This window comes from Temnothorax longispinosus, chromosome 6 (genome assembly GCF_030848805.1).
Source record: "Temnothorax longispinosus isolate EJ_2023e chromosome 6, Tlon_JGU_v1, whole genome shotgun sequence".
Classification (NCBI taxonomy): Eukaryota; Metazoa; Arthropoda; class Insecta; order Hymenoptera; family Formicidae; genus Temnothorax; species Temnothorax longispinosus.
In genome coordinates, this window is record NC_092363.1 from 12595927 (window position 1) to 12623865 (window position 27939).

A 27939-nucleotide genomic window follows, 5' to 3' on the forward strand; every position below is an offset into this window, starting at 1 on the left:
AGGAGAATATGAATAGATGACAGAGAGTGGAGGTGGATTGAGAAGGGTGGGTTGAGGAGAGGGAGGAATGGGAGAAGGAATAGGATAGAAACGAGGGGAAAGGAAGGGCAGGATGAGGGAGAGAGGGGGGATAAGGGCCGAGGAGGGGGGAGGGAATGAGAGTGTAAAGGGCCGCACATGGCCAGGTCGCGAGAGGAGTAGTTTGTATTTGTAAGAGGTTTGGGAACGTTCCTCACAAAAACGCCTTGTAAGCCCTGCGGGGAGAAACCATAAACGCATACATACATACATACATACAAAAGACTCAGGATTCCGTCTTGTACAATATATTAAAGGTCAAGGTTAAGATCAAAATCAAGGTCAAGATCAAGAGCAGATCAAAGTCGAGGTCATCAGTAAATTAACCTTTTTTTATTTTTTATGTATTTTATAATAAATTTCAATTGATAATATGAATACAGTATCCTATAATATCTTTGTAACATTGAAAGATAATTTATAAATAAAATTTATAAATATTTATTCTAATTTAAAATTTTACATACTTTTAAATTTATTATATAACATTTGTCTTAAAAAAATGAATTACTAATAAAAATCAACATATGAATATTGTTCACTTAAATATATTTATTTATAAAATACAATCATTTTTAAGGTATATTTGCTCTTCAGTCAAATTGTAGGAGCAATTTGCTTTAATTGAAAATCTGATAACAAACGGTCCTTTCGTATCTCTGGTAACTGTGCAATCTGACTTCCGTCTATTATTCCTTCTTTTTCTCGAATTGATTTCATTATTTTTCTGATACAATCAACAAAAGTTAACTCGTTCCCATAAGTTTTGAAGATTTTACAAACTTCTTGTATAAACCATGAGCCTGAATAAATGATAAAGTATAAAATAACATTAGGCTATAATTCGAATTCTCTTATATTTATCATATGTAAATTTCTCTAAATTTTTATTTTATACAATACTAACTTATATAATTCAACATTATATGTATAATATTAGTCTCTACATTCTTTATTTATTAAAGATTTAATCATTAATATAATCAGTAATTAGAAGTACGGAGTCACGAACAAATAATTTAATCTGAATAAATAAAGAATATAGATATCTACATGTAAAATATAGCTTAGTTATTTACCTTCTTCTTTATGACGTATTGACAAAAAACCTTGCATGGTCGACATAAACATGAAAAAGTTTTCAAATTGGCGTATATCTTCTATAGGCGCAAGAGAATCAGATAAACCGTCTGTTGTCAAGCAATTATTTATACTTCCTAGAAGTAAAAGTTACATAGTAGGTACACAAATAACATTTTATGGAATGTGTATTGCGAGAAAGAAAAATAAACATTTAACTATTAATCTATTAAAACATATCTAATAAATATAAACTACAGTATATTAAAGAAAATTTTTCGCATTTTTTGCGTCTTTTAAAATTATAAAAAAAATCATTATCAATAAACACAAAAATATCTTTAATTTTTTGTAATACTTTGTATTTACAATAAATAAAAGTACCTTCGCTTGTCTGAAGCAAAAGCTAATCGTATGTTTCGGCCTGTATTACGAGCGGTATTCAGGTGTTATTAAAGAATTTTACATTAAATTGTGATCAATTTTAATTCGTAGCCAACGTTTCGACCTACTTTGTCTTCTAAACTGTTGTTACATTCGAGTTAATAATATTAATGTCTATTGAAGCTCATATAAGAAAATTATATACAATAACATTAAATTTTGATAGTCATCGTCGGTGATGCGTCACGCAAGCAAGGTCAAAGTCGTGCTCATATTAGCGCTGTCATCAAGCACACATTAAAAAGTTACCGATTACATTATCGCGGTTGACAAATTCGTATTTGTTACTTTCCTTGTAGCAGCAGTCCTCTATAAGGCCTGACACAGCAGATATAGTTATGCAGGATTTGGAGGAGGAGATGCTTAAATCACTAAACTTCCGAATCCCATATTTTACCGTCGTTACGTAGATGATGTCGTACTTGCAGCACAAAGGACAAGCATTGCTGACATATTCGATCGTTTCAACAAATATCATGAGAGACTTAAATTCACGATTGAATATGAAGAAAATAGATCTCTTAGCTTTTTGGATCTGAAATTAATTGTGAGTAATAATAGGATCATTACAGATTGGTTCCATAAAAAAACCTTTTCAGGCAGATATGCTTGTCCTTCTTTTCAAGCCATCCCAAACAACAAAAATTAGGAACGATATACAGTTTCGTGGACAGAGCCATATTGTTGTCTCACCCTCTGTTTTTCAAAAAAAATCTATCATTGATTGTTGACATTTTATTAGATAATGGATATCCGGTGGACTTAATATTCAGACAAATCAATTTGAGAATTAAAAAGCTCCATTTCAACAAAAGAAAACCCGCGGATGAAAATAATATGGATGACAGCGAAAGTACGGAGGGGGAAAAAAGAGATACATCGCCCTTCCGTACTTAAAATCTGCTTCTGAGATCATTGCGGCATCGGTCGATAAAACGAATCTGTCCATAGGTTATAGAATTATCAATAAACTGAACAATTTAGTTAGGGTCCAAAAGGACAGGAATCCTCATCTTAATAACAATAATGTAATCTATAAAATCTGCTGCAATGATTGTAATGCATCATACGTGGGTCAGACTAAAAGACAGCTAAATACCAGACTGAGGGAGCATAAATATAATGTTAATTTAGACCCGTCCAAACATTCGGTAGTCTTGGAACACATCACCTCACTTAACCATTCGTTTAATTGGGATGAAACACGAATTTTAGATTATGAGGGTAAATATAAAAAAAAAATTATCTCTGAGATGATCCACATAAAGGAACAAACCAACGGAATTAACTTGAACAAAGATACCGAATCATTGGACAGGGCCTATTTTGACATTCTAAGTGAACTATCTAACTTTTAACATAAACATTGACTATACGGAGTCGACCATCGAATATACTTCGCCCTCGCATTAGCAGTACGTCCTCGATACGAAACACATTGATTTGGAGATACGATCGTTAAAACATAAGACCTGTTAACGTGACCACTTATGTATATATAAGTTCATTATCGTTTAATTACAATACCAACCATGTGATTAATTATTTCCATTTGAAATATAGTTGCCACTAAGCATGGTCGCGCGAATAAGAGCTTGACTGAATCTACTCCTACGTAACATATGACAAACAACGACAAACTCAGACGCCGAACATAGCCGATAGATGCATTCCAATCCTACAGAGGACCACTGATAAGATGCAATTTAATCCTATAGAGGACTGCTGCTACAAGAAAAGTAACGAATACGAATTTGTCAACCGCGATAATGTAATCGGTAACTTTTTAATGTGTGCTTGATGACAGCGCTAATTTGAGCACGACTTTGACCTTGCTTGCGTGACGCATCACCGACGATGACTATCAAAATTTAATGTTATTGTATATAATTTTCTTATGTGAGCTCCAATAGACATTAATTTTATTAACTCGAATGTAACAACAGTTGCCCTGAAGAAGACCAAGTAGGTCGAAACGTTGGCTACGAATTTAAATGGATCACAATTTAATGTAAAATTCTTTAATAACACCTGAATACCGCTCGTAATACAGGCCGAAACATACGATTAAATTTGTATTTAATTTCTTTAAATGTACATATATTCTTTTTTACAGCAACTTTAACCATTGTAACCTTAACTTTACCTCGTGTCTTTCCTTGACAGGCTTGAATAATGACAATTTTTACAACATCTTTCAATTTCATACAACAGACAGCCCTTTCAATTGTTTCCAGAGAAACTTCTTTCTCATCTGATGATATTACGCCTCCTATAATATAAATTTATGATTTAAGTTAAGTCATTAAGTTAATATTAAATATTAACTATAAATGTCGAAAATAAATAGGCAAGAGTGGAGCACATTTGGACATTTTGAAATTTCCGCTTAAATCGTGTTAATTTGCAACGACGCTTGTTGGAGTAAATTGTATTCTGAAATTTTGGTATTTTACTGCAATAAAATTTTTATGCAAGAAAAATAATCCTGTAACAGTTTCTGAGATAAATAACATAAGTCTTCTGGTTATTTTTTTTTTTTTTAACTTTTTGGCATTTTTACCGTGCGTACCAAAAGTTTCGGAACCCTCCAATTTTTATGTAAAACATTTTTTCAATAAACCAATACTTTCTGATTGTGAGATAATTGGCCGTTCCGGAACTTTTGGTAGATTATGAGAGTTTAGTAGTTTGACAACACCTAACAATCAGGGAATTAATTTTTGTCATTTTAAAGAAATAATGTACATTCGGATAAATAGGCTGGGGCCATGATTGCCATGAAGAATAGAGAAAAGGTAGCCGAACTGGCATGAAGGAATTTTCAAAACGTGCGACTGAATGCCGAGCCAAGGTTGCGCTTTTGTCCCACGGGATTTAAGGCCTGTGTCCATGACACTATCCCTTACGGAAAAACAGTCAAATATTGAGTAGTAATACTCAATTTTGGGAGTTTACTCTAAAATTTTGGTGTATACACTCAAATCTTGAGTGTTTATACTCAAACATTAAGTATGCACACCTAAAGATTGAGAGTTTATACTCAAATTGAGTGTATAGATTAAAAGATTGAATGTGTACATTCAATGACTGAGTGTTCACACTTAAGTTTGAGTATAAATACTGAATATTTAAGGGCCACTTCGACTTAAGGGAAACTTCGATTAACTTAATCATTGATTAGTTCACTGGAAATGACCAATCGCATTTATCAATTTGCTTAATGAGCAAATGCGATTGGTCATTTCCAATGGACTAATCAACAATTAAGTTAATCGGAGCTTGATCGAAGTGGCCCTAAAAGTTTATTCTCAACACTTGGGTATGACACTCAATAGATGTGTAAACCCTAAACCTTTGAGTGTTATTCTGAAGATTGAGTATTCTCAAGAGTTACTTGAGTGTTAATTCGCATGATTGAATATTAACGCTGAAATGTTCAATATAAACGCCTGCAAATATTTGCGCACTGCTTAAAAATGATTTTAAGTAAATGCAGTAAATTTAGAATACTAGACATCACAGACGCGCGCTACGCGCGCGCTATTTAGCAACAGATACACAACTGTCAAAACTACGCTATGACAGCCGCTCATGAAGTTAGCGCAGCGACAGAACCAATCAGCATCGCGGAAAAGAGTCAACAATAAACTTCGAGACTTTCGAGAAGACTTCGAGAGATGCGAGTATCGATTTAACATGCCTTTTTTTAGATAGGAGGATTGTGGTTGCATAATAAAATCTTTTCTTAAATTAAAAATATACTTTAAATACTTCTTTTTTAAGTAAACTCTAGAAATTAATCATGTTTTTTAACAGTTTAATATGTTTATTACAATGCTCCACAATAATTATTTGTACCAACAGAAAAAAATATTAAAATATGTTAAAACAAAACATATTGATAAAATAATACTTAATGATATGAAAAATACTGAAAAATATTAAATAATAGACATATGTCATATGTTAAAAGTACATTGAATTGGATATCCAGCTTATATATAATACAATATAAGATATTATATATGATACTTCTTGCATACAGAACGTGGAAACGTTTGCTGCGCCGCAAGAAGCGACGCAGTCTCGGACGCAGTAGCCATTCAACCATTGAATGGCTACCGTAGCGTTGCTTCTTGACGTGCGGCAATCGTTTCCGTGTCCTGTGCAGGACCCATCAAAAGTGTAAAGTTTCATGTAGTGCGCAACAAACTGAAAAGGATAACAACATATTGGATCGACATGGATAGAAGACTAATAAGTTTGAATTGTCTGTAATATTCCTTGCTTTTTCCATACTAATTTGGTAGCACATTGTGATTGAGGTTAAGTTAGGTTAACCGGTGTTTTCCACATAGTAAGTGGATATAGTAATGTATTCGTCGTTTAATTGTATTTCGGGTGCGTTCGGGGAGCTTGCTATTAGTGCTATTGCACCATTATATTTTCATCGCTTATTAGATGTATGTAAAATAAGGTTAGAATGACGCAATAGCGATAGCGCGCGTATTGTCTAAATGTCTAAATACTTCGAAGATTATGGACATCTCCAAAGCATATATAATTGCTGAGCGTTTAGGGCTGGTTTTATTCTAATTCTGTGGCTTTATTAATAAGTAACTGCAATTGAATATAATTGTTTCCCAAAAGTTACATTGAATGCTTGATATATGGATTTTCTGTATCTAATAAATAGAAAGTTACAATGTGATAGTGAAAAATTTTAGTAAATGAGTTTTCAGTACTTATGTATTTGAAATATATTTGTAGTTTTTTATTATATTTTGATTGGAAGGTGTTAGTTAACAAAGCTGCATGGGAGGAGAATTAATAAGTATCTAGATTCTGATGCCTAAAATGTATATGTATATTTGTAATTTTTTATTGTATTTTGATTGAACAAAGTTAGTTAACGAAGTTATGCGGTTATGCAGTTTCGTTAACTAAGTTGGTTTACGTTTAACCTACCATGTGATTTTATAAATTATCATATAACTTTAAGAACAAAGTTTAAATTTGAATAAAAAACCTTATGAATATTTCTGTCTTTATTTTGTCTCCTATTCAATATAATTTAGTTTTAGTTTTACATTTATTCCTGTAAAGGGAATTATTTACTTTGACATAAAACGGATATCGAAATGACAGTCAAAATCACCATCAAGATATGGAATCAAAATTTGCAATAATATTGCCATCATTTTGCCAGCATTTTGATCACTCTTTTTGACATCATATGACGATAATTTGACATCACTTTGACTAAGTTATTTTCATTGGGTTGTTACCCTAAACTTTAGTGTAACAACCACTTCAGATTAGAGTAAACTTCAGTGTTCACCTCAAGCTGAGTGTTAACTTAAGTGTTACTCTCAACTTGAGAATTAATTTGATGTTACTCTCAATTTAAGAGTACTAACTATTATTATTCGAATGTTATTTTGAGTGTCTTTTTGAGTATCCTTTTGAGTGTTTTTTTTTAGTGTTTTTTCTGTAAGGGTAGAACTTGGTCCAAGTCCAAGTTCTCGGACCGAAGGAAAGTTACCCAGATAGCAATGCCTGATGATCGGATTTCATCACGTCATGATCTTCTGATATTGATCGAAATGTGATGTATGTCTAGTAATCATATTGTGATGATACACATCATGAGTACAAGTTAACATGTATATGAGGAAATATATGAGCTCAGATATTGACTTAGCCAACTCATGATAATCACATGCTGACGAGCGCTAGTACCGCACGCTGCCGCGACGCGGCTATACCACGCGTCACTTTCTCGTAATCAAAAATCATCACGCACTAGTATAAGAGGCGAGCTTGTGAGAAGCCTAATTACAATGTTCTTTGCTGCAGATCAGCTTGTGATACCTTTGGTAATTTTTGATAAATTGTTGGATACGTCTTACTTATTTATTTACATGTTTTTAAATAATTTTATTAAGTATGAAATATTTAAAATTGTTGTCATTTCTTGAGCTTTATATGCACACAATATGCAGTATTTCATTGAACATTTATGTGTTCATTATGTAACTTTTTTGTAAACTTTTATAGATTTCATAACATGTCTGCATTCTGAGCAACATACGAGCCCGCATCTGTGTCTATTCTTGCCATCATGTTTTTAATAAACGTGAGTACAATATGTACTCAGAACGAACACTTCTTGCTATCTGAGTACTGAAACTTGAATCGTGGACACACTGAACTTGGATGCAAAAATCTAATAGAAAGTTTGAATGAAAAAATGCAGCACGTCCCATTTGTTCGTGCTAGTTACTAGGTTCATACCGATTCAATTCCTTTTTGCCAACATTATTACTTTATAAATAGCTAGTCAATGATGGTCAATGTGACGTTAGACAATGGAAATGTATATAACTTTCATAAATCTTTGATAAATACAAAAAAGAGGATTATATCCCAAGTAGCAAAGTGACGTTAGAAGACGACATAATGACGTCTATTTTTAGTCATTTTTGGTCTATGACGTCGGCAACTAATAATGGACGTTTATAAGACGTCATTTCTTAGACCATCTAAAGATGTCATTTTAAAGACGTCCAAATAAGGTCTTTTTGTAATATAACTATTTTTACTTCTTAATATTGTATAATAAAGTAATAATAAAATAAAAACCACAAAATTAACTATAATATGTTTGTTTCGCAACTTTATGATTAAAGTGGTGAATTTATGGTATAAATGGATGTAGTTGCGTGTGATTATAGTTTTATATGATAACTATTTCACAATGTGAATAGGAGAGGCAATTAGAGCCAAGCGCGGTAATCAAAGCGCAAACAATTTATAAAAATAAATATATATATATATTAACGTACGTTTCGACACATTATTCGTGTCCTCTTCAGCGTTAAAAGTTACATAAAGTCAAATACGAAGATTAACAAAGATAATAAAAAAGAAGTCGAGTATAAGGCGTAGTCAATAGACGAACAAAGTATAAAAGACGCAGTCAAAATTAAAAAAAAACAAGGATTGAAATTCTATGGATGTACCGTTGCCGAAATTCCAGATACGCCGGTAAGCACTCGCTCCACATCCCTCGCATCTTAGAAATAATCTCGCCAGGTTGAAAGACCAGGTGAGTAAGAAAGATTCGAAAGCCTACCTGTACCATCAAACGGAGTCGCAATGTGGTAAAGGCGTAAATTATCTATGTTAAAATTAGATGACTAATGGATTTACTTACAGAGCAATTGCAGACCGGAATATCGCATTGTAACAACAAACTTCACGGTTCGAAACGTCGCGAATAAGTGAGGCATAGGTGGGAAGGTTAACATAATAGAGACTGGTGTATAAACCAGAGGAGGGGATAAACTCTCGCATAAAGTTGTTCTAAATTTTAGACAGCCTCTCGATCACATTTAAATACGCGTCCGGTAAACCCTCCGCATCGGTCTGTAAATTCAAACCATTCGCCTGCCTTTTTATGCATATCATCTCCGAAATCAAACGTTTATAACAATAGGATTCATTATCTAAGATTTCAACGCTATTCCAATCGAAATCATGATTTCATTCTAATCTGTGTTCAGTTATGACAGAATGATTCGGAGTACTCCAATTAATATGATTACGATGCTCCTTGATTCTTGTTTGCAATTGCCTACTCGTTTGGCCCACATAAGATGCGTCGCAATCATTACAATTCACCTTATAAACCACGTTACATTTATTCGACCGTGGGAGACTATCCTTGTGCGCCTTGATGAATGTACGCATCTTATTTAAGCTGTTATAAGACAGTCTCACATTCAAATCCCTTGTGGCGTTCCTAAAGCTTTTCAGTAATCGTCGGGACGTACGGTAACGTGAAAAAAGGAGTAACCTCCTCTTCATTCTGTCTCACATTCGTATTCGAGTCTCTGTTAAACAGAAACTTAAGACGTTCGCGCAAAATTCTAAAGATGAATTCCAATGGGTAACAATTATTGAGTAAAATTTCAATGACCAGTCTGAGATTTTTAGCATGCAAGGACGGATGTGACAACAAAAATGCCCTATCTATTAGGCCTATGGCCGTACCTCTTTTTTGGCATGCAGGATGCTGCGACAAAAAGTTTAAATACCTGCCAGAAAATGTCGGTTTATGGAACCAATCAAAAGTTAGCCTATTGTTGTTCAATATCATTGTGATCTCCAAAAAATTCAACGTGTCGTCTTCACCGATTTCTATGGTAAATTTCAGCCTAGGATGGAAGGAGTTAAAAACATCTAAGGTATGCTGTAAAAGAGCCGACGGTGCCGCAAGTGTTATGTCGTCAATGTACCTTTTATAAAACGGTGGAATATATTTCAAGGTAGCGAGAGCTATAGTCTCCAAGTCTTGCAACACTATATCCGCCGCCATGGGGGAAAGAGGAGAACCCATGGGGACGCCGAAAGTTTGTCGATAGATTTTCCCATTAAATATAAAAAAAATGGAATTTAATACTAGCCTGACAGCAATAAAAAACTCCGCTTTAGGGATTTTGCAATTTTTGGAAATAAAATTCCATCTGACTGTTATGCTGTCCAATACCCTTTCAATGGGAACATTCGTAAACAAGGAAACGACATCCAATGAAATTAATTTGTAGCCGTCATTTACATGTGCGTTCCCAAGTTCTTCCACTAAATCTATGCTATTCTTTACAAAGCTGCGGGCTTTCGGAAAGCTTTGGAACATTATACGGTGGAGGAAGGAGGCCAGATCATATAAGGGGCTGTTTATAGAAGATATAATAAGTCTAAAGGGACAGTTCGGTTTATGGATTTTTGGAAGTCCATATGCCCTCGGCAAAACCCCGTCGCTACAATAAAGAGATTTGTAAGTTGACCCTGTAATATAATTAACGTTCTTCCATCTAGTTAGTAATTCTCTTGAGCTTGAGATGAGTTTTTTGGTCTTTCTTACCCACCTGGTCTTTCAACCTGGCGAGATTATTTCTAAGATGCGAGGGATGTGGAGCGAGTGCTTACCGGCGTATCTGGAATTTCGGCAACGGTACATCCATAGGATTTCAATCCTTGTTTTTTTTTTAATTTTGACTGCGTCTTTTATACTTTGTTCGTCTATTGACTACGCCTTATACTCGACTTCTTTTTTATTATCTTTGTTAATCTTCGTATTTGACTTTATGTAACTTTTAACGCTGAAGAGGACACGAATAATGTGTCGAAACGTACGTTAATATATATATATATTTATTTTTATAAATTGTTTGCGCTTTGATTACCGCGCTTGGCTCTAATTGCCTCTCCTATTCACATTGTGTTAATCTAGAGAGCCTATATCTTTCTTTATTATAACTATTTCATGCAGTGTTATAGCTACCAAGAAGATATCATTACAAGATTTTTGAACATTTTAAGATGTACCTGTTATAGACAAGTACAGTTAATAAGGAAGTATCAGGGTCAGAAGATCGTCACTGTCCACTGGATCATCGAAGTCAAGCAACACGGGCGCGGTACTGTATACTAGGATGAGTGACTGCCTTGAGAGAGCGGCTATACGCACATGATATATGTAAAGAAACAGTTAAAAAAGCGTTTTTTTCCTAGATAAAGAAAAAGAACGTTTCTTTATAAACGTTTATCAAGTGGACATTTTAACATTTTAATTTCATAAAAAAACATTTCTAGAAACCGGTATGTCGTACATTGGACCTATTTTTGCCGTCAATAAGGCGTCAGAAAATGATGTGACATATCGATGTCATTTTCGGGTCTCACGAGACCTATTTAGGACGTCTGATTGGTCATTTTGTGACCAAAATTTACCGTCATTATGACTTTTGCTACTTGGGATATTCCACGGGCCCGGGTCCATATTCAGCTCTCAACCCCACATTTTTCGACTGTAACACTATATAGAATTATCAAAGTACAACTACTTCTATTCGAGAACTTGAATCAAAAACTCGGACCGATTTCTAGCATCGTGGGCACAGGCTTTTAAGGCTGCGGTCCACTTGACGATACAAATGCTTCCAAGTATTTCTCTTCTCTTTTTTTTTAATGAAGAAAAAAAAAGAAGAACGCTGCAAAGGATTTGTAGCGTCAAGTGGACCGCAGCCTATGACCGGTATTCATAGTCAGATCTTATATTTAAGATCGTCTTAAGTCCGCGGACAAAGGCAGTCTTTAAGACTCCGTCCAGCCAATAAAATAACCGTATTACCACCTTAAGACATTACTTAAAACTTAAAATATGCCTTAAAATATGATCCGACTATGAATATCGGCCTAAGAGTTCCTTTAGTAAGAGTTAGGACACCGTCTGCCATTAACAGGAAATTATGCGAACGATCGAGAGAGACAGGCTCCCCACTCTCGTACTTCTCACGAGATGTTGTGCTTTGTCTCACTCCCACTAACTTCTCCCCTGTTAATGGCGGACCAATCAAGCGTCATCACGCGGTGTCCTAACTCTATAAACTAAAGCTATAAGTAGGAGTGAAACAAAGCACAACATCCCGTAAGAAGTATGAAAGTGGGGAGGCTGTCTCTCTCGTTCGCATAATTCCCTGTTAATAGCGGACGGTGTCCTAACTCTAGAGGAATTCTAACAAGACTTAAGGCCGATTGTTCCAACCTGTTGATAATCTAACTAATAGTTAAATCATATGTGTCTTTGTTTTTCCTCCAAATTAAACAAGAATAGACATATAGACATATGATTTAACTGTTAGTTATTTTACCAACAGATTGGAACAACCGGCCCTTATGCCCGTTCTAGACCTGAGGATGATCCTACTCGCGGCTCATCCGACTACGGTCGTCCGTCTACACGGTCTTACATACAGGTTTCGCAACTCGATACAATTTCAGTGGTGGGGATGACTCCAATATCGAAGTCATTTTTTGGTCTTGCTGCTATCGAGAGATGTTGATTTGACAGTGCCAACGTAACAGCTATTATATATATATACTCTTCATTGCGTCGGATAGCTGGCTTTCGGCTCTTTGAGATTAACAAACTCACCTACGAACTAAATAGTTCGTCACCGTGTACGCGTTGTGTGTTCTGTCAGATTTAAAATGATGGCAAAAACCATCGTTGTACCTAAATGCAAAACAGGCTACAAAAGCCTGAAAATAAAACGCTCTGTTTTTAAAGTGTCAACGAATAGCAAACGGCTAAAAAATTGTCTAAATTAATAAATCAATAAGTCTTCATTATTTACTACATTGTATGCTGTTTATTTGTACCTACCCTTTTTCATTCACAATCGACACGTGGAATTTTAACACATCATTTAACACATGAATCGGACCGCAACCTTTAGCATGTATGTACTTTAAGTTGTAAAGCGAGGTCCACGCTGCCACCTACCCGCGGAGGTGGGTGCGGAAGGGAGGCCCTTGCACCCTCGCCCGCGCGTTGTGTGTGTGTGTGTGTGTGCGCGCGTGTGTGCGCGTGTGCGTGTGTGCGTGCGTGCGTGCGTGCGTGCGTGCGCGTGCGTGCGTGTGTGTGCGTGTGTGTGCGTGTGTGTGCGTGTGTGTGCGTGTGTGTGCGTGTGCGTGTGTGTGTGTGTGTGTGTGTGTGTGTGTGTGTGTGTGTGTGTGTGTGTGTGTGTGTGTGTGTGTGTGTGTGTGTGTGTGTGTGTGATATTATTGACAAGTTCTTTTGCACGTTTACATTTCTTTTGCAGATTTTTTACACGCTTAACTTTTACAAGTGTGATGTCAAATACAGACAAGATTTTTGTTTATCTGTTATAAGAGTGACTTCAAATGCAAGATTTCGATATCAAACGTTTAACATTTTTAATTTGCAAACGAGTGACCAGCAATATCATCCACATCATATAGTCTTAAAATACTACGATCTTTTCTAGAAGCACTAGCGTATAATTTGTCCGCCAACATTACGAATTTCTTCTGCAGCAATCACATAAAATGTTAAACAGTTTTCTCGAACGGTTGTAACAACGTCTGTATGCCCTTGCATCATTAACCCTCCGAAGCCACACTTTTTTTAATACGCCCCGGTCACCTGGGTGGTCAACACCCAGACGAATTCAGTCTCATAATTTTAATTAAATGTGCACGTAAAAATTCATGAAACATCCTTAAGGGTGTTGTTCAAAAATATGTATGGTGCAAAACTCGAATGTGCTCGATGAACAAAAATGTTGTAATTTTTGGTCGCGAAAAGAAATATACACCGAGGTCACACCTGGGTGGTCACCACCCATAAATAATTTTAAAATGTCTATCAAACATAACTGACATGGCTTTTATTAAAGCCTCTTTCTACTGTACGGATCTTCGAGAAAGGGACTCAAACTAGGGATCCTAGGTGGAGGAACTGATTTTAAAGCCTATCTTAAAAATATCGGGCCTGAATTTCTGTCTGGGTGGCCACCACCCAGTGTGGCCTCGATGGGTTAATTCGTTAAGGTATCTCTCACATTCTTATTCTAAAAATAATAATCCAATTAAGAAATGTTTATTCTTCTTTAAAGAAAGTATACTATGTATGTACAGAAAAGTTTGAAATGTTCTTTGTTCAAAAAATTTTGGCAAATTTGGAAGAAAGATTTTGCATATAGAGACAGAAAAGCTTATCTTAACTTTTAAAATATATTTTAAATTTCTTTAATGCATTTAATGCGCGTGTGAATATGAAAATCCAATTTGTCTTTCTAAACATCGTGAATATTATTAAACAGACATCAATATCTGTTATCTAACCCCATTCTGTCTTCTAAGGACCCTCCCCCTTGCCTCGCTTCCTTCACATTCTCCTCCAACTGCCTTTTTCCTCTTCCCATTTTACCTCCCTTCCGTTTATCCACAGTCTTCTGTTTGTCAATACTACGGAACTTCCCTTCAGCCTTTCTTCTCTTGCCTTCTCTACTATTTTGTGTCTGTAGGCTCTCTCTTCCAACGTTAGCTCCTCATCGACTCCTATCTCCCACCTTCTCCACATTTCGTCGCACTTTTCTACTACCTCTTCCTTATCTTCCTCCTCTTCCAGTTCCATAAAAATTATGACCTTTCCGTCCGTGCCCGTCACCTCCAATACCTTTCTTACCGGAATAATTCTCCCTGTTACCTTTTCCATTATAGTTTCCAACAGCTCCTTTCTTTCTTTTGGTCTCTTTCCTATTACTCTCCTCCATATCAAACTCCTTTTCTTCTTTTCGATTTTTTCCTTTTTCTTTCTTTCTTCTTTTCTCTCCACCTCTCTCTCTCTCTCTCTCTCTCTCTCTCTCTCTCTCTCTCTCTCTCTCTCTCTCTCTCTCTCTCTCTCTCTCTTTCTCTCTCTCTCTCTCTCTCTCTCTCTCTCTCTCCTCTCTCTTCTTCTTCTTACCTCCTCCTCTCTCTCTTCTACCAATCGCCTCAACCTATTCCTCTCCTCCTCATGTTCCTTCCCTCTGTCACTTTCCAGCGGCACAGTATATACAGTAGCGCAACTCTCCTAATTTCTTGTTGTCCAAAATGGAGTGCGCATGCGCGAAATAAGTAAGCGCCCACTAACCCCATCTGAACGTCGTTCTCTGAACTTCTTTCTCAATTGCTCTTCCTTTCTCCGTTCTGCTCCGCTCCCTCTTAAGAATTTAAATGGTCAGTTAAGTAAATGCCTATCTGTATTGGAACAGAAATTTGGAGGGAATTAGCTCAATTAGTCACTGAATGCTATTGAGAGCTGTTAGAAGTGTTTGACAGACTCTGAATACGTTTATGTGATTAAAGTTAAAAGAGTTTACAAAGTATAAAGACAGTGAAAGAATGAAGTGAAGAAAAGTGAAGAAAGTGATAAAAGTGAAATAAGTGATATAAGTGATAAAAGCGATGGAAACATAAAAGAGAAATTTTTTTCTAAGGGAATAGTTAACCTATATAAATATTATATAAGTTTTCAATTCTCTTGGAAGCACTTTGATCTTAGCTTTGTTTCAGGTGTTGCTGCATAATAATTAAAAATGAATGCGATAAGAAAGCCAAGCTGTGCAGTACCAGAGTGCGTTAAGAAGTTTATTGATGTGCAACGACATTTTTTTAAATTTCCAAAGGAACAAGACAGGTATAACACATTGCTTTATATAATATTATTATTTTTTATATAAATTATATTTTTAATTATAATGTGTGCATTACTTTGTCATTGGTAAAATGGTACAACATTTACAGATGGCTGCAATGGGTACGAGCATGTGGAAGACTGGATCTAGAACCTAAAGGTCCAGAATATGCCCACCAGAATTGTCGTTTGTGCCATTTGCATTTTGAAAACAAATGGTACAAAATTAATAAACTTAGGGCTCGTCTTCACCCAGATGCTGTACCCACTATATTTTTTGGACCAGGTTTTCAACAACAGTGAGTCTTTACTAACAAATAATTATTAATTTTACATATTTTAATTTAATTAAATTAGTTTTGTTTCATAAAAAAGTATAAAATTGAATAATACTGGTATAAGGTAGTAGTACATAAAAAATAATAATAGCAACAATATCTAACAATATTTACATTATTTTTTATGTATTACGCGAAAGTAACATAAAAACATAAAATAATTAAAATCTTTTAGGGACAACACAGCACCCGAACAAACAACACAACAAAGTGAGGAAAATGTGGTTAAAGAGAAAGTAGATAGGTATGCTAAATATAAATTTTCTATTTGTTATAATATTATATTTTATAATAGATATTATATGATACATATTTTTTGTTGCAGAAATACATGTGCTGAGGCAACTGTTGCAGAAATGCAAGTGCAAGAAGATAATAGGTAATTTATATTAATAAAGGACTTGTTTACGTTTATTAACCCTCAGTTACCTCACCTGGGTCTGAGAGACCCTGCACATTGTTAAAACGTGCAGGGTTTTTAAGACATTCATAAAACCCTTGTATCTTTTTTTAGTCAGTACTACATCAATTTGAAAAAAAGCAAAGTTTTTCGCTTTTTTAGAAAAACACGTCTTCCCTTTTTTTTAAATAACATTTACATTTTTTAACTTGGAATAATCTAACTTGCACAGTTTTGTAGATCTTTAAGGGCCAATTTCACCAACCACAGTTAGCTTAACCGACGGTTAAAGTTAGCAGGATTGACCAATAGAAATGAATCCACCCTGCTTTCTATTGGTCAATCCTGCTAACTTTAACCGTCGGTTAAGCTAACTGTGGTTGGTGAAATTGGCCCTAAAAGACGCATTAATTAAAAAAAAAGACTTCAAATTGATGCATTTGTCTTGAAGATACAAGCTGGAGAAAATGGCAGGGGTCTCTCAGACCTTGGTGAGGTAATATCGGGGTGTAAAAACGTAAGGTAACTGAGGGTTAACAATAATGGCTAAAAGAAAAAAAATTGTATATTTTCAGCAAAGCAGAAACTTCACAAACAATCGTCCCAATTATTGTCAGTGACGTAGAAATAACTCAACCGTAAGTTTTTCTTTACTAATTTAAAGTTAAACATGTATTTTTCTTTTCTTTATTTGTTATGTAATAAAAGTTTTCTTATAAAATATAATTGTCAGGATATATGTAATTTATTTATTAACACATTATATTTAAATTTCTTTTAACTTTAGATTTTATTTAATATTATTTTGCTGTTTTTGTCTCTTACAGCAAAATAGTTATATAATTACATATATCATATTTAAAAATAATCTTTGTGCTATGATCTAACGTTTTGAATATATTATAGGAGCACATCCACTATCAAGAAGCCTGCAGTTAGGACTAAATCGTCCGATGATAGCCCGAGAAAAAGGAAATTGCGAGAGAAGTTCCAAAAATTAAAGGCGCAAAATAAAGTAATGCGTGAAACAATCCGACGGCTTCGTATGGAAAAGAAGAAGAAAGCTACAAAAGTTGAAGAAGAAAACGAATTCGATCAACTAATAAAACTAGGCCGTAAGTTATTACCGGAAAAATTTAATAGAATATTAGCGGCACAAGTCGACGCACAATTAAAATGTAAACGTGGCAGAAGATATGATCCCGAATTTAAGAAATTTGCTTTATCATTATTTTTTTTAAGTCCACGAATGTACCGGGAATTGAAAGATTCAATTGCATTGCCTTCTGTACGTTCTCTACAATTATTTACGCAAAAATGGAATATTGAGCCTGGTATAAATGATAAAATTTTTGAAGCACTTAAATTGAAATTGAATACGTTGCCTCTCGTAGAACGTCATTGCATAATATGTGCAGACAAAATGAGTTTAAAAGCTCATTTATTTTATAATATATCACGGGATGAAATAATTGGTTTCGAAGACATTGGTGATAAAAAATCATCTAAACCGCAAGAAGCGCTTTAGTTATTATGGCACGTAGTATTGCAGGTAATTGGAAGGTGCCTATTGTTTTTTGTTTTGTAGAGACTACATGCCATATGAACTTTTTAAAAAATCTGATATTTGATACAATAATTAAATTAAGAAATACAGGTGCTATGCATTGATTACGGACATGGGTTCTAATTTTATACAACTGTCCCGTGATTTAGGAATATCTACACAAAATTCAACTTTTTCAGTTAACGGAGAAAATTTAGTTTACATTTTTGACACTCCACATTTAATAAAAGCAACCCGAAATAATTTGTTAAAACATAATTTTGAATTTAATAATAAAGTAACTTCGTGGGATCATATTAGACAGTTTTATATGCAAGACGTCAAACAATGGATAAGAGCAGCTCCTAAATTATCAAAAATTCATATGGACCCAAATAACTTTATGAGAATGAAAGTTAAATATGCCGTACAAGTACTTAGTAATCATGTATGTGCAGGAATGTGTACACAGATGTCTGTCGGTCTTCTTCCGACTGAAATCGTTGGAACTATAGATTTAATTGATCTTTTTGATAAGTTGTTCGATATGTTAAATTCGTCCGCCGTAAATAATCCTAAAGAACATGGAAAAGTTTTTACCGGAAGTGAAAAACAAATGCAGTTTTTGCAAGAAATGTCAGATCTTATAAAAAGTATTAAAGTAGTTAATAATAATAATAATGGTAAATATGTAAAAGTTAAATGCTTTGAATGCTGGCAGATAACAATTAATAGCATCATTCAGCTTTGGGAAACATTAAAAAATCATAATTTTCCATATCTCCGAACACGTAGATTGAATCAAGATTGTGTCGAAAATTTTTTTGGTTCCGTTCGGAAACAAGGCGGTAATTGTCTTAATCCGACACCTATACAATTTAAGCGCGCCTTTAAAAAACTTTTTAGTACAACATTATTAAAACATTCGGATACGCAAAATTGTAGTGCTTCTGATAATGATGATATGTTAAATCTTATTGGAACGTTAGATAATAACAAAGAGTCCACTGTTTCGGAATTTACTGCTTCATCATCGGCGCATAACATTTTTAATATTCCGACTCATGAATATCGTTCAATGGATCTGCCAGAAGAAAACGCATTTAAATATGTTTGCGGATTTTTAATTAAAAGATGTACAGCAATACATTCTTGTGATATATGTACAAAATATATGAATGATAATATGGCTATCTTAGATAATACAACATTATATTGTTCTTTTCGAGCCTATGAAAACGAAGAAGGAAAGTTTGAGAAGTTAAACATACCAAGTAATGACTTTTGTTATTATATTCATAAATTAGAAGAAGTATTTGTAAAAAATTTTGAGAAGAATTGTTTCCAGAAAAATATTGGCAATTATTTATTCCAATTAACACAAAATATAACTTTTGAACCGCCATGTCCAAATTTCCTTACTTCATTTTTGATAAAATTATATCTTCGTATGCGTATATATTACACATTATCGCTGCATAATAAATCATGCAAACGGGTTACCACAAAAAATAGGAAACTTTTAAACGTTTCCCATTTATAAATTTTCTTCTTATAATGTTTAATTGTCATGTTGAGTTATGTTTTACGGGCATATTTTAATTATTGAGGCTACTGTTTCATTGATTCTTATTCTTATAATGGATTGTGATATATTACTTACCCAGTATTGTGTGTTCATTTATTGCATGTTTTGTTTGCTTGCAAATAACATTATATATAACTTTGCGTGTTTCTTTATTGCATTTTGTTTATTTTCAAATTATATTGTTTAACTTATATTATATTTAATAATGTATTGATTGTATTGTTGCGTTTTACATTTTACTTTTAATTAATGGCAACATGTATGTGCAATTTTTTCAGTTGCGTTAATATTGATATTGTGTTTTGATATTATGCGTTCATATTGTGCGTTGAAATTATGCGTTACTATATATGTATTAATATGTGTGCATCAATAGACTTTTATACATTACGTTACTTATTAAATTTCATATTGTGTATGTTACATAAATTCATGTATTCGTGTGTGTTAAATATATATATGTATGTATATATATATGTATGTGCGATGGTGCATGTGTATTTGTAAAGGCATGAATACTGTTAGTGATACATTTAATTAATTAATTATTTTTTCTTTTTTTTTTTAAGTTCTTATATGCCTCAAGGATGAATAATCAAAAGGTTATACGAATGAAAAACTTGGAGAAGAAATGGAGCTTATTAATATTACATTTTATAGATTCCTTGTTTATATTTTAAGTATTTTCTGTTTTACATTATTGTACGGTAATTATTGTAGCTTGCACTTTTATTGCCTTTTTCTTTTTTTGGGTTGTATCGAGGTGGATCGAGTAGCTGAGATACAGATCAATAAAAGAATTGTACAATAAAGTGTATTTAATGTATTTTTTTGTTCTGTTTCTCTGGTCTGTGTTGAGGTGGATCGAGTAGCTGAAGCATGGAGCAGTGAATAAATTAAAAGAAAAAAAGACTACAATTTGGTAATACATAATATGTAATTTCTTATGTATTGTAATAAAGATACAATTTTATTTTACATAAAAAATGTAGTTTCTTTATTATATTTATTAATAAAACATGTACTTTGCGACGACGACGACGATGTCCTCACGGTCTCGCCGGCCGTGGAGGAGCGCGCCGTCGCTTTCCTCACTAATGATCCTTCTATGATTCGCGATATTTCTCTCCGAAACCCCGATGGTAGCTCGACTGAGTATTTTTAAGATGTTATGTTGGGCGCCAGGTGCGATTCCACGCACCACGATTCACGAGATCGCAGTATTTCTCAGGCGTGGGCTTCTTTGATCAACCGCGGGTGGAATAGGAGAGGGAGCGTAGCGCAATCATCACACTCAAATAACAGAAAACATAAAATTATATTTCGGTTAAGGCAGATAACATGTGGACGATAGCGTGTTCCACGGCGAACAAGCAGAATTCGAGTACGCGCCACGTGTCACCCCACGAGCACGATACTCATTCCGTCGCTGAACTGCACGGCAATCCCGATTGAATTCGTACAAGAGTATTCCCCGACATAAGTTGCAGCGAATTCTACCCGGACGGTCAAACGCGAAATACTCGAAACGTCTACGTCTAACAATTAAACAATTAACGCAATTTCCTTACGGTCTACCGCGACAACGCGGAACCCCTCGAAACGCACGAATGGCCTCACCCGTAAACTCGACACAACCGTGGGCCATTAATCCCGATGAAACGCACGTATAGCTAATTATGGCATGAACTTAACCGGCAACGATACTAGGCTCTCTCACGCGCGAGAGCCACTTCTCAAAACTACGGCACGGTTAAGCCAACGGCGATCATGAAATTCCACGCGACGAACTTGCCCGCAACGAAATTACACGAAACGAAATTACTCACAACGAAATTATACGCAACGAAAGTACACGAAACGAAATCACACGCAACGAAATTACAATCACGCTGACTGTCGGCGGCCGTACGTTCTCATCCCCGAGACGGGCACTCGCGATCACTTCGTCGCACGGGCCCTCCCGCGGTATGGCACTCGATATTCTTCAATTACGGCTGATCTCATACATTACCGCGGCACAACGCGACTCCCGGGAGGGCCTAGGTATTACCGCGATCTTACTTCGAGGAGGGCTGAGCAGTGGCCTTACAAAGTCTTCCAGTTCCGGCAGCTCGTCGCTCGTTACAATCAGCTCGCAGGGCTGGATGTTGCCGGGATGGCGGCTCGCACGACAATGGCGTTTCCTTGGTCCGGCGGGACCACGCAGGGCCCGCGCGCGCCCGCGCGCGCCGGTTTCCCTGGCCTGGTCGGTGCTGCGCCCTGGCCTGCCAGCGATCCCTCTAGGCGATCGCCGCGCCCTACTAGAGCGCCCCTCGTCACTGCTCCCATCCGCCGGCGGTAGTTTTAAAGTCCGCCTACGTGAGACCGGCTGTCCAGGCCGCGACTCATCGTCCGGTTCCTCGACGGCCAGGCTGGCCGGGCCATGGCTCGTCGACCGGGGGCGGTACACCGGTGGTGGTCCCGTTCCTCAACGGGGACCTTCGTCGGGGCGTCCCCCTCTCCGGGTCCTCCGTATTCGGGCTGCAGTGCTCTCGTGCCGCTTGTGACGCCTTGACAGGTCAGCTGATTTTCCGGCTGTGGGCCCCAGCGTGACCCGCCCGCCGACCGTACGCCCTCGAAAGCTCCTGGTTGCCTAGCCGTAAGTCCCTCGACGCGACATAAGCCGTTACAATCGTCGTGACCCTGACCAGTAGAAATACAAGGGTATGCTCATACCGTGTCAGACCACTGCGCATTCCCACCATTTTTGTCTAAGCTTACGTCATACTCGTGTAGCATCGGAATGAATCGGATGTACTCGGTGATTCGCAATGGCTGCGTTCACTCGGTTCGCTATTTATGTCGAGTAATTCGTTTGTGATTATTACAGTGTACGCAATGACGTGTAATGTGAAAGGGTGTGGGAACTATCTGGCAAAGACCAGAAAGATCGAAGGAAATAAAATAAAATATTTTTCCTTCCCAAAGGATCCAGCACTGTGTAATAAGTGGCGTCAAGCATGCGGAAAAGAAAATATTTCACCAAAATATGGTATGTACTTTTGTATAGTAATAAGCATATATTAAAAGCATATATTTAAGAACCTTAAACCTTGTTTGCTTCAGCTAAGATATGTTCGAAGCATTTTGCTGATGAAGCTTTTACGAAGCCCTTACAAGAACATCTACTAGGTTATTCACCTACACGAACTAGGAAGATACGTCCTGATGCTATCCCGACGTTGCATCTCCATGCAGTACCTCCACTAACATCAAACTTCCAAACTCTCATAACTTCGAAACTACAGAAAATATATCAAGGATCACGCGTTCCAGACTTCATGCATTGAAGATAAATCCGATTGTCGATCAACTGATATTTTACAACTTTTCCCATGTAAATAAATCATGGGGCTGGTCGAGCGCCAAGAAACCATCACGCCAAACTAGTGACTAATCGATCCAAATATAGAAACCTTATATCGACGGTGCACGTGTATGTACGTTTATTATTGCGATGAGTAATTATAGAACGATATCGTTTGACATACTTAAGTAGAGCAACTACGTTTGTTTAAATAACGCATCGAGAAACGCGAGCTCCTTATAAATCGTTTTTTCAAACTCGATAATGTTCGTCTTTCATACATGATTACAGATTTCAATACGTAAACACAAAAAGAATTACTTGTTCTTACACTCTACTTGTTCGTACACTCAAGAATTACAGTTTCACAAGCTAACGTTTATTTTTTGCCAATACGTATTTCACAATTATAAAGTTATTACATTCTTTCTGTTCACGTATCTTGTCCAGACTCTTGTAACGTTAGACTAGAGGTTCTCAATCTATTTTGTCAAGAGGGCTACATTAAAATCTTTTGTAATGACCAAATAAGAAAGGCCAAATAAGTTATATTTTTGAAAATTTCTATCTTACTCCAAGTTATGAGGAAGAACAGTTATTACAGAAATTAGAAGATTTTAATATTAGCGAGGCTATCGAAGAAGAGAGTTTAAAATATATAGCCGGATACGTAGCATTTAGATTTAAAAGCACAGATAAAACATTAGGTATTGAAACGCGCCAATTGGAAACAACGGGTGACCAAGATTGGCTGCAAATTATTTCGCGAGGAAAATGTATGTATCCGAGTGACAAATTATTACAATGTGCTCGTATAATGAATATTGAGTTTGCTAAATATCACGGATCCAGTTTGAATAAAGAAAATCTTATATTTCAAAACTTAGCAAAAATAATAGAACCACAATTGAAAATTAAAATACCGAGAGAGGCATTACTATGCCTCATTAGGACTAGGACATATATTAGGCTGCGCGAAATGAACCGAGCGATTGCAATCGCAAATCACAGGCAAAAAAAAAGAAAGATGTCAAAATTTACTAATAAAAAACCTGTATATTAAATATCTGCATTTATTGTTATTTGATCTTTTATCTGCATCTTTCCTCTGCATATATAGTTCTTTATGTCGTACGCCACAATATATTTTTGTTTTGCGTCTCAGCTGACAATTCTTTTCCAATCGTTTTCCGACCAGTTTTGATTAAAACTAATAATTCGCAGAATTTTAATAATAAATGACTGGAAATTAAAATCTCGTTTTATGTGAAATTTTTCGGTACGTCGCAATGACTTTTATTCAATGCACACAATTCTTTTTTTTTTAATAATAATAATATTTTCTGTAATATCATATATTTAGACAAACCCACATAAAATAATTATAAAATTCGTCAAATAACAATAACGTTTCTAACATCTACAACGAGAGACAAATTCGGGAAACGATGAGCGTTTATCCGTATGTCACGTGCGTTTTTTATATTTATATATTTTCGTTTATATATATTTATTTATTTATAAAACAGAATTTTCTCTCACATAAATGATTAACATTATTTTGTATTCACATATTGTCCGCTCAAAATGCTTTTATAAATGACTATTACAGATTCGCTGCTTAAATGTGCCGCTCAGTGTGACGTAAGCTTAGACAAGTCGCTGATTGGCTGGGTTCGGAAATATGCGCAAGAGCATACCCTTGTATTTATACCATGACCCTGACCATCTGCTCCGCACTCCCCTCGACCTGTAACGCTCGCAAAAGATCTTAATCCTAACCTAAATGTTCGCTCTCCGCCCGCCTCGGGCGGAGGCACCATCCCTGACGCCTCCCTCGGCCGAGCTCCCATCTGGGGTAAGGGACGCGACATTTGTCACGTCACAACTTTTAATATATTGCAGTTATATTTATTACAGGTATATTCTTTTTGTATAGGTATACATAAAATTATTTTAAAATGTAATATTAACATATCGTTGTATTAAAATTAAAGTTTCATTTATCGCATTTTAAATTAAGCATGAATATATATCTCATTTTTATTTTGGATGCATAATTAAATCATTCATTTATTTCATTTAATGTAATAAAACTATTTTATATTAAATATTTTATAATTATAATTGTTTTCTTATAAGTATAATGTATAAAATATTATATTTTGCTTTTCGGTTGTTCAATATATGTTATATAACATTATATTTTCTAGTAATTTACCTCAATACATTTATATTATTCAATCTGCACAATCACATTTATATAATTTTATTTTTTCTCATTTTTAAATTTTTTTTCTTATTTTTAATACATAATAAATATTTATCTTCATTATTTTCATTAAATTCAGATTAATTTCATGTAAAAGTGGAGTGAGAGCGGAGAAAGGAAGAGCAATTGAGAAAGAAGTTCAGAGAAAGACGTTGGGCGCGTTCAGCAAAACCGCTCAGTAGCATAGCACGTGATTGGCTCTTATACTTTTAGACCCAACGAATCAGCGTAGCGTGTCGATAAGACGACACTCAATAATTGTGTCTGCTGTACGTGGCCGTTCAGTTGGTATTAGTGGGCGCTTACTTATTTCGCGCATGCGCACTCCATTTTGGACAACACTAACTTCAAAGGCGCCGACAGAGAGTTGCGCTACTGTATATACTGTGCCAGCGGTTTTCTCCAGTCCTTCTCACTCTCGTTTTCTCCTCTGTCACCTTTTTCCTCTACCGCCTTCGACGTTTCTCTCTCCATTTCAGACTCGTCATAACCCTCCCCTCTTCTCTTCCCTTGGACTTCTTGCCTGACCTCCAGACGCTTCTTGTCCTCACGACCATTTCCTGTCCTTTCGGCGCTTCTTAGCCCCGCGTCCGTCGATCCCTCCCACCAGTCTCTTCCCCACCCTTTCTCGCTCCACCTTTCCTCCCCGCGTTCCTCCTTCTCTTCTGTCATCCTCTTCTCTAACCTTTCCAGCTGGGTTCTTAGATCCTTCAATTCCTCCTTGACTTCCTTTCCCATTCGCCTTATTTCCTCCATGATTCCAAGCTCGATCTCCCTTAGTTCCCTCGTGATTTCCTTGGCCCAATCTGTCTCCTCCCTCCTCCGCCCAAATCTCGGTGTCTCCTCTTTGCCAACCACTATATTCAACTAAAACCTTATATTACTTGGTGAACTGTCCTCCTCCCTCTCCTTTCCTCTCTTTGCCAGCCCTAACCTATCCGCTCTCTTGCACATAATTCTATCCTTCTTACCACTACTCTTGACCCCTCTCTTCCACACCCTACTGAGGATTCTATCACTTACGTTCTTCCAAATTTCCATCCACTTCCTTCCTCCTTCGCATTTTCAATCCTTCTCCGTTATACTCTTTCTGAGATACTTTTTCTCGCTTGCCTTACGCTGTGCGCTCACAATCTACGCTCAACACACGTGCCAGACATGCGCATCGGCTCTCTCAACATTCAGTCGTGCCACCCCTAGATCGTCCGTCTCCTTCACTCACAGTGTTCTACCTCATAGAAGTTAGCCGGACAATTTCGACTTATGACATTTTTTTTTTTTACGAATCGATTGTTAGTTGTTTGTTATTGATTGTTAGACTAATTAGAATGTTTGTTAGTTAATAGTTTTTACGTAATCACGAAAATAATTTTTAGTGTTAATTTAGCCGGTAAATATAGAATTCTTTACAATTTTCGATTCAAATTCGTGGTCAATCGATGCGGAATTGTTTGTTAGTTCCGAATATACGACTAATTAAAACGTTTGTTAGATCACGGTTTCGCTAAAAAAAAACCGAAAAACTGTATATCATTTAGCTGCCGGAGAGTGGGGGTGAGACGTAGAATATGTGGTGGTTTCGGAACGCATTACGTAATTATAGTTTATTAACACGGGAAACGTGCTTAACCTATTTTCAATTTATTTATCAGATTTGTTTATGCCTAATACCTGGCTACATTTCACGTGCAAAAATATAGGTAAGTGTAAAATGGTTATGATTCCTGTCATACCGACGAGCTGTAGCGACTACAAACATGCCCTGTGGCTATATGCGCATGCTCAGTGGCCGCACGCGCATGCAAAAGTGCGCGAATTTGAAACGTATATACTTATATAATGCATATCACTTATTGTTAGCTTTTAATGATGAATATATCTTATATAATATATCAAAGTACATGCGTGGACGGGAGGGCTTTGCTCCTCTGCACCCCCTCCCCCTCATGCATGTACTTTATAATTTTGCTTTACAACTTAGCAATATGTACTTTAAGTTATAAAGCGAGGTCCACGCTGCCTACCGATGGGATGGGTGCGGGGGAGGGGGGGCCCGAAGGCCTCCCTCGCAACCCCCGTGTGTGTCTGTGTGTGTGTGTATGCATAACATCTACAATTTAACATAGTCAGGATAGTCAGGATAAATTAATAGATTTTATTAGTTTATCCTAACTATATTAAATTGTAGATGTTATGCATACACACACACACACACACACACGGGGAGTGCGAGGGGGGCCTTCGGCCCCCTTTCCCCCGCACCCACCCCGCCGGTAGGCAGCGTGGAACTCGCTTTACAACTTAAAGTACATGCTAAGTTGTAAAGCAAAATTATAAAGTACACGCATGAGGGGGGGGGGTGCAGAGGAGCAAAGCCCTCCCGCCCACGTATGTACTTTGATATATTATATAAGATATATTCATCATTGAAAGCTAACAATAAGTGATATGCATTATACAAGTATACATATACGTTTCAAATTCGCGCACTTTTGCATGCGCGTGCGGCCACTGAGCATGCGCATATGGCCACAGGGCATGTTCGTAGTCGCTACAGCTCGTCGGTATGACAGAAATCGTAACCTGATTCCTGTCAACTTTAACGTTTAATATTTCGCGTCGCGGGGCAGAGCGACACTTTTTTCTGCCAGATTCGGTCGTTTCGTGCAAAAACGCGTCGAATGAGCCTAAAGGTGAAATTTCATGGGCAGTGAAAACCAGCAGCAGATTGTACTGATTGGCTATAAAATAGAGAAGTTCTCGAGTTCCTAGAACTTCTCTATTTTGTAGC

General features: G+C 36.2%; 2 protein-coding genes and 1 long non-coding RNA gene across 12 annotated transcripts in view; 1 reads left to right on the forward strand and 2 right to left on the reverse strand.

Moving 5' to 3' along the window:
- The window catches only part of Dredd (Caspase-8 Dredd), an 87354-nt gene that overhangs the window by 14615 nt on the left and 44800 nt on the right, over window positions 1–27939 (reverse strand). For 3 of the 10 annotated variants that reach the window (XM_071781521.1, XM_071781520.1, XM_071781519.1), the window contains exons 5-7: window positions 3749–3874; window positions 1158–1295; window positions 496–881 (exon numbers count right to left, since the gene is read on the reverse strand). In XM_071781521.1, the coding sequence (XP_071637622.1) occupies window positions 676–881; window positions 1158–1295; window positions 3749–3874 (470 nt within the window). In that variant the 3' untranslated portion in view covers window positions 496–675. Of the gene's footprint in view, window positions 1–495; window positions 882–1157; window positions 1296–3748; window positions 3875–27939 lie in introns of those variants that run through there. The other 7 variants (XM_071781524.1, XM_071781525.1, XR_011732632.1 and 4 more) reach the window with 5 other exon arrangements.
- Window positions 3881–12601, reverse strand: LOC139814972 (uncharacterized). The gene has a single exon (XM_071781527.1). It carries the CDS (start codon window positions 10304–10306, stop codon window positions 9413–9415), a length of 894 nt encoding a protein of 297 aa, XP_071637628.1. The 5' UTR covers window positions 10307–12601; the 3' UTR covers window positions 3881–9412.
- Window positions 21955–23940, forward strand: LOC139814976 (uncharacterized). Its single transcript, XR_011732635.1, has 2 exons — window positions 21955–22561; window positions 22636–23940. It is a non-coding gene; the product is annotated as an uncharacterized lncRNA (long non-coding RNA).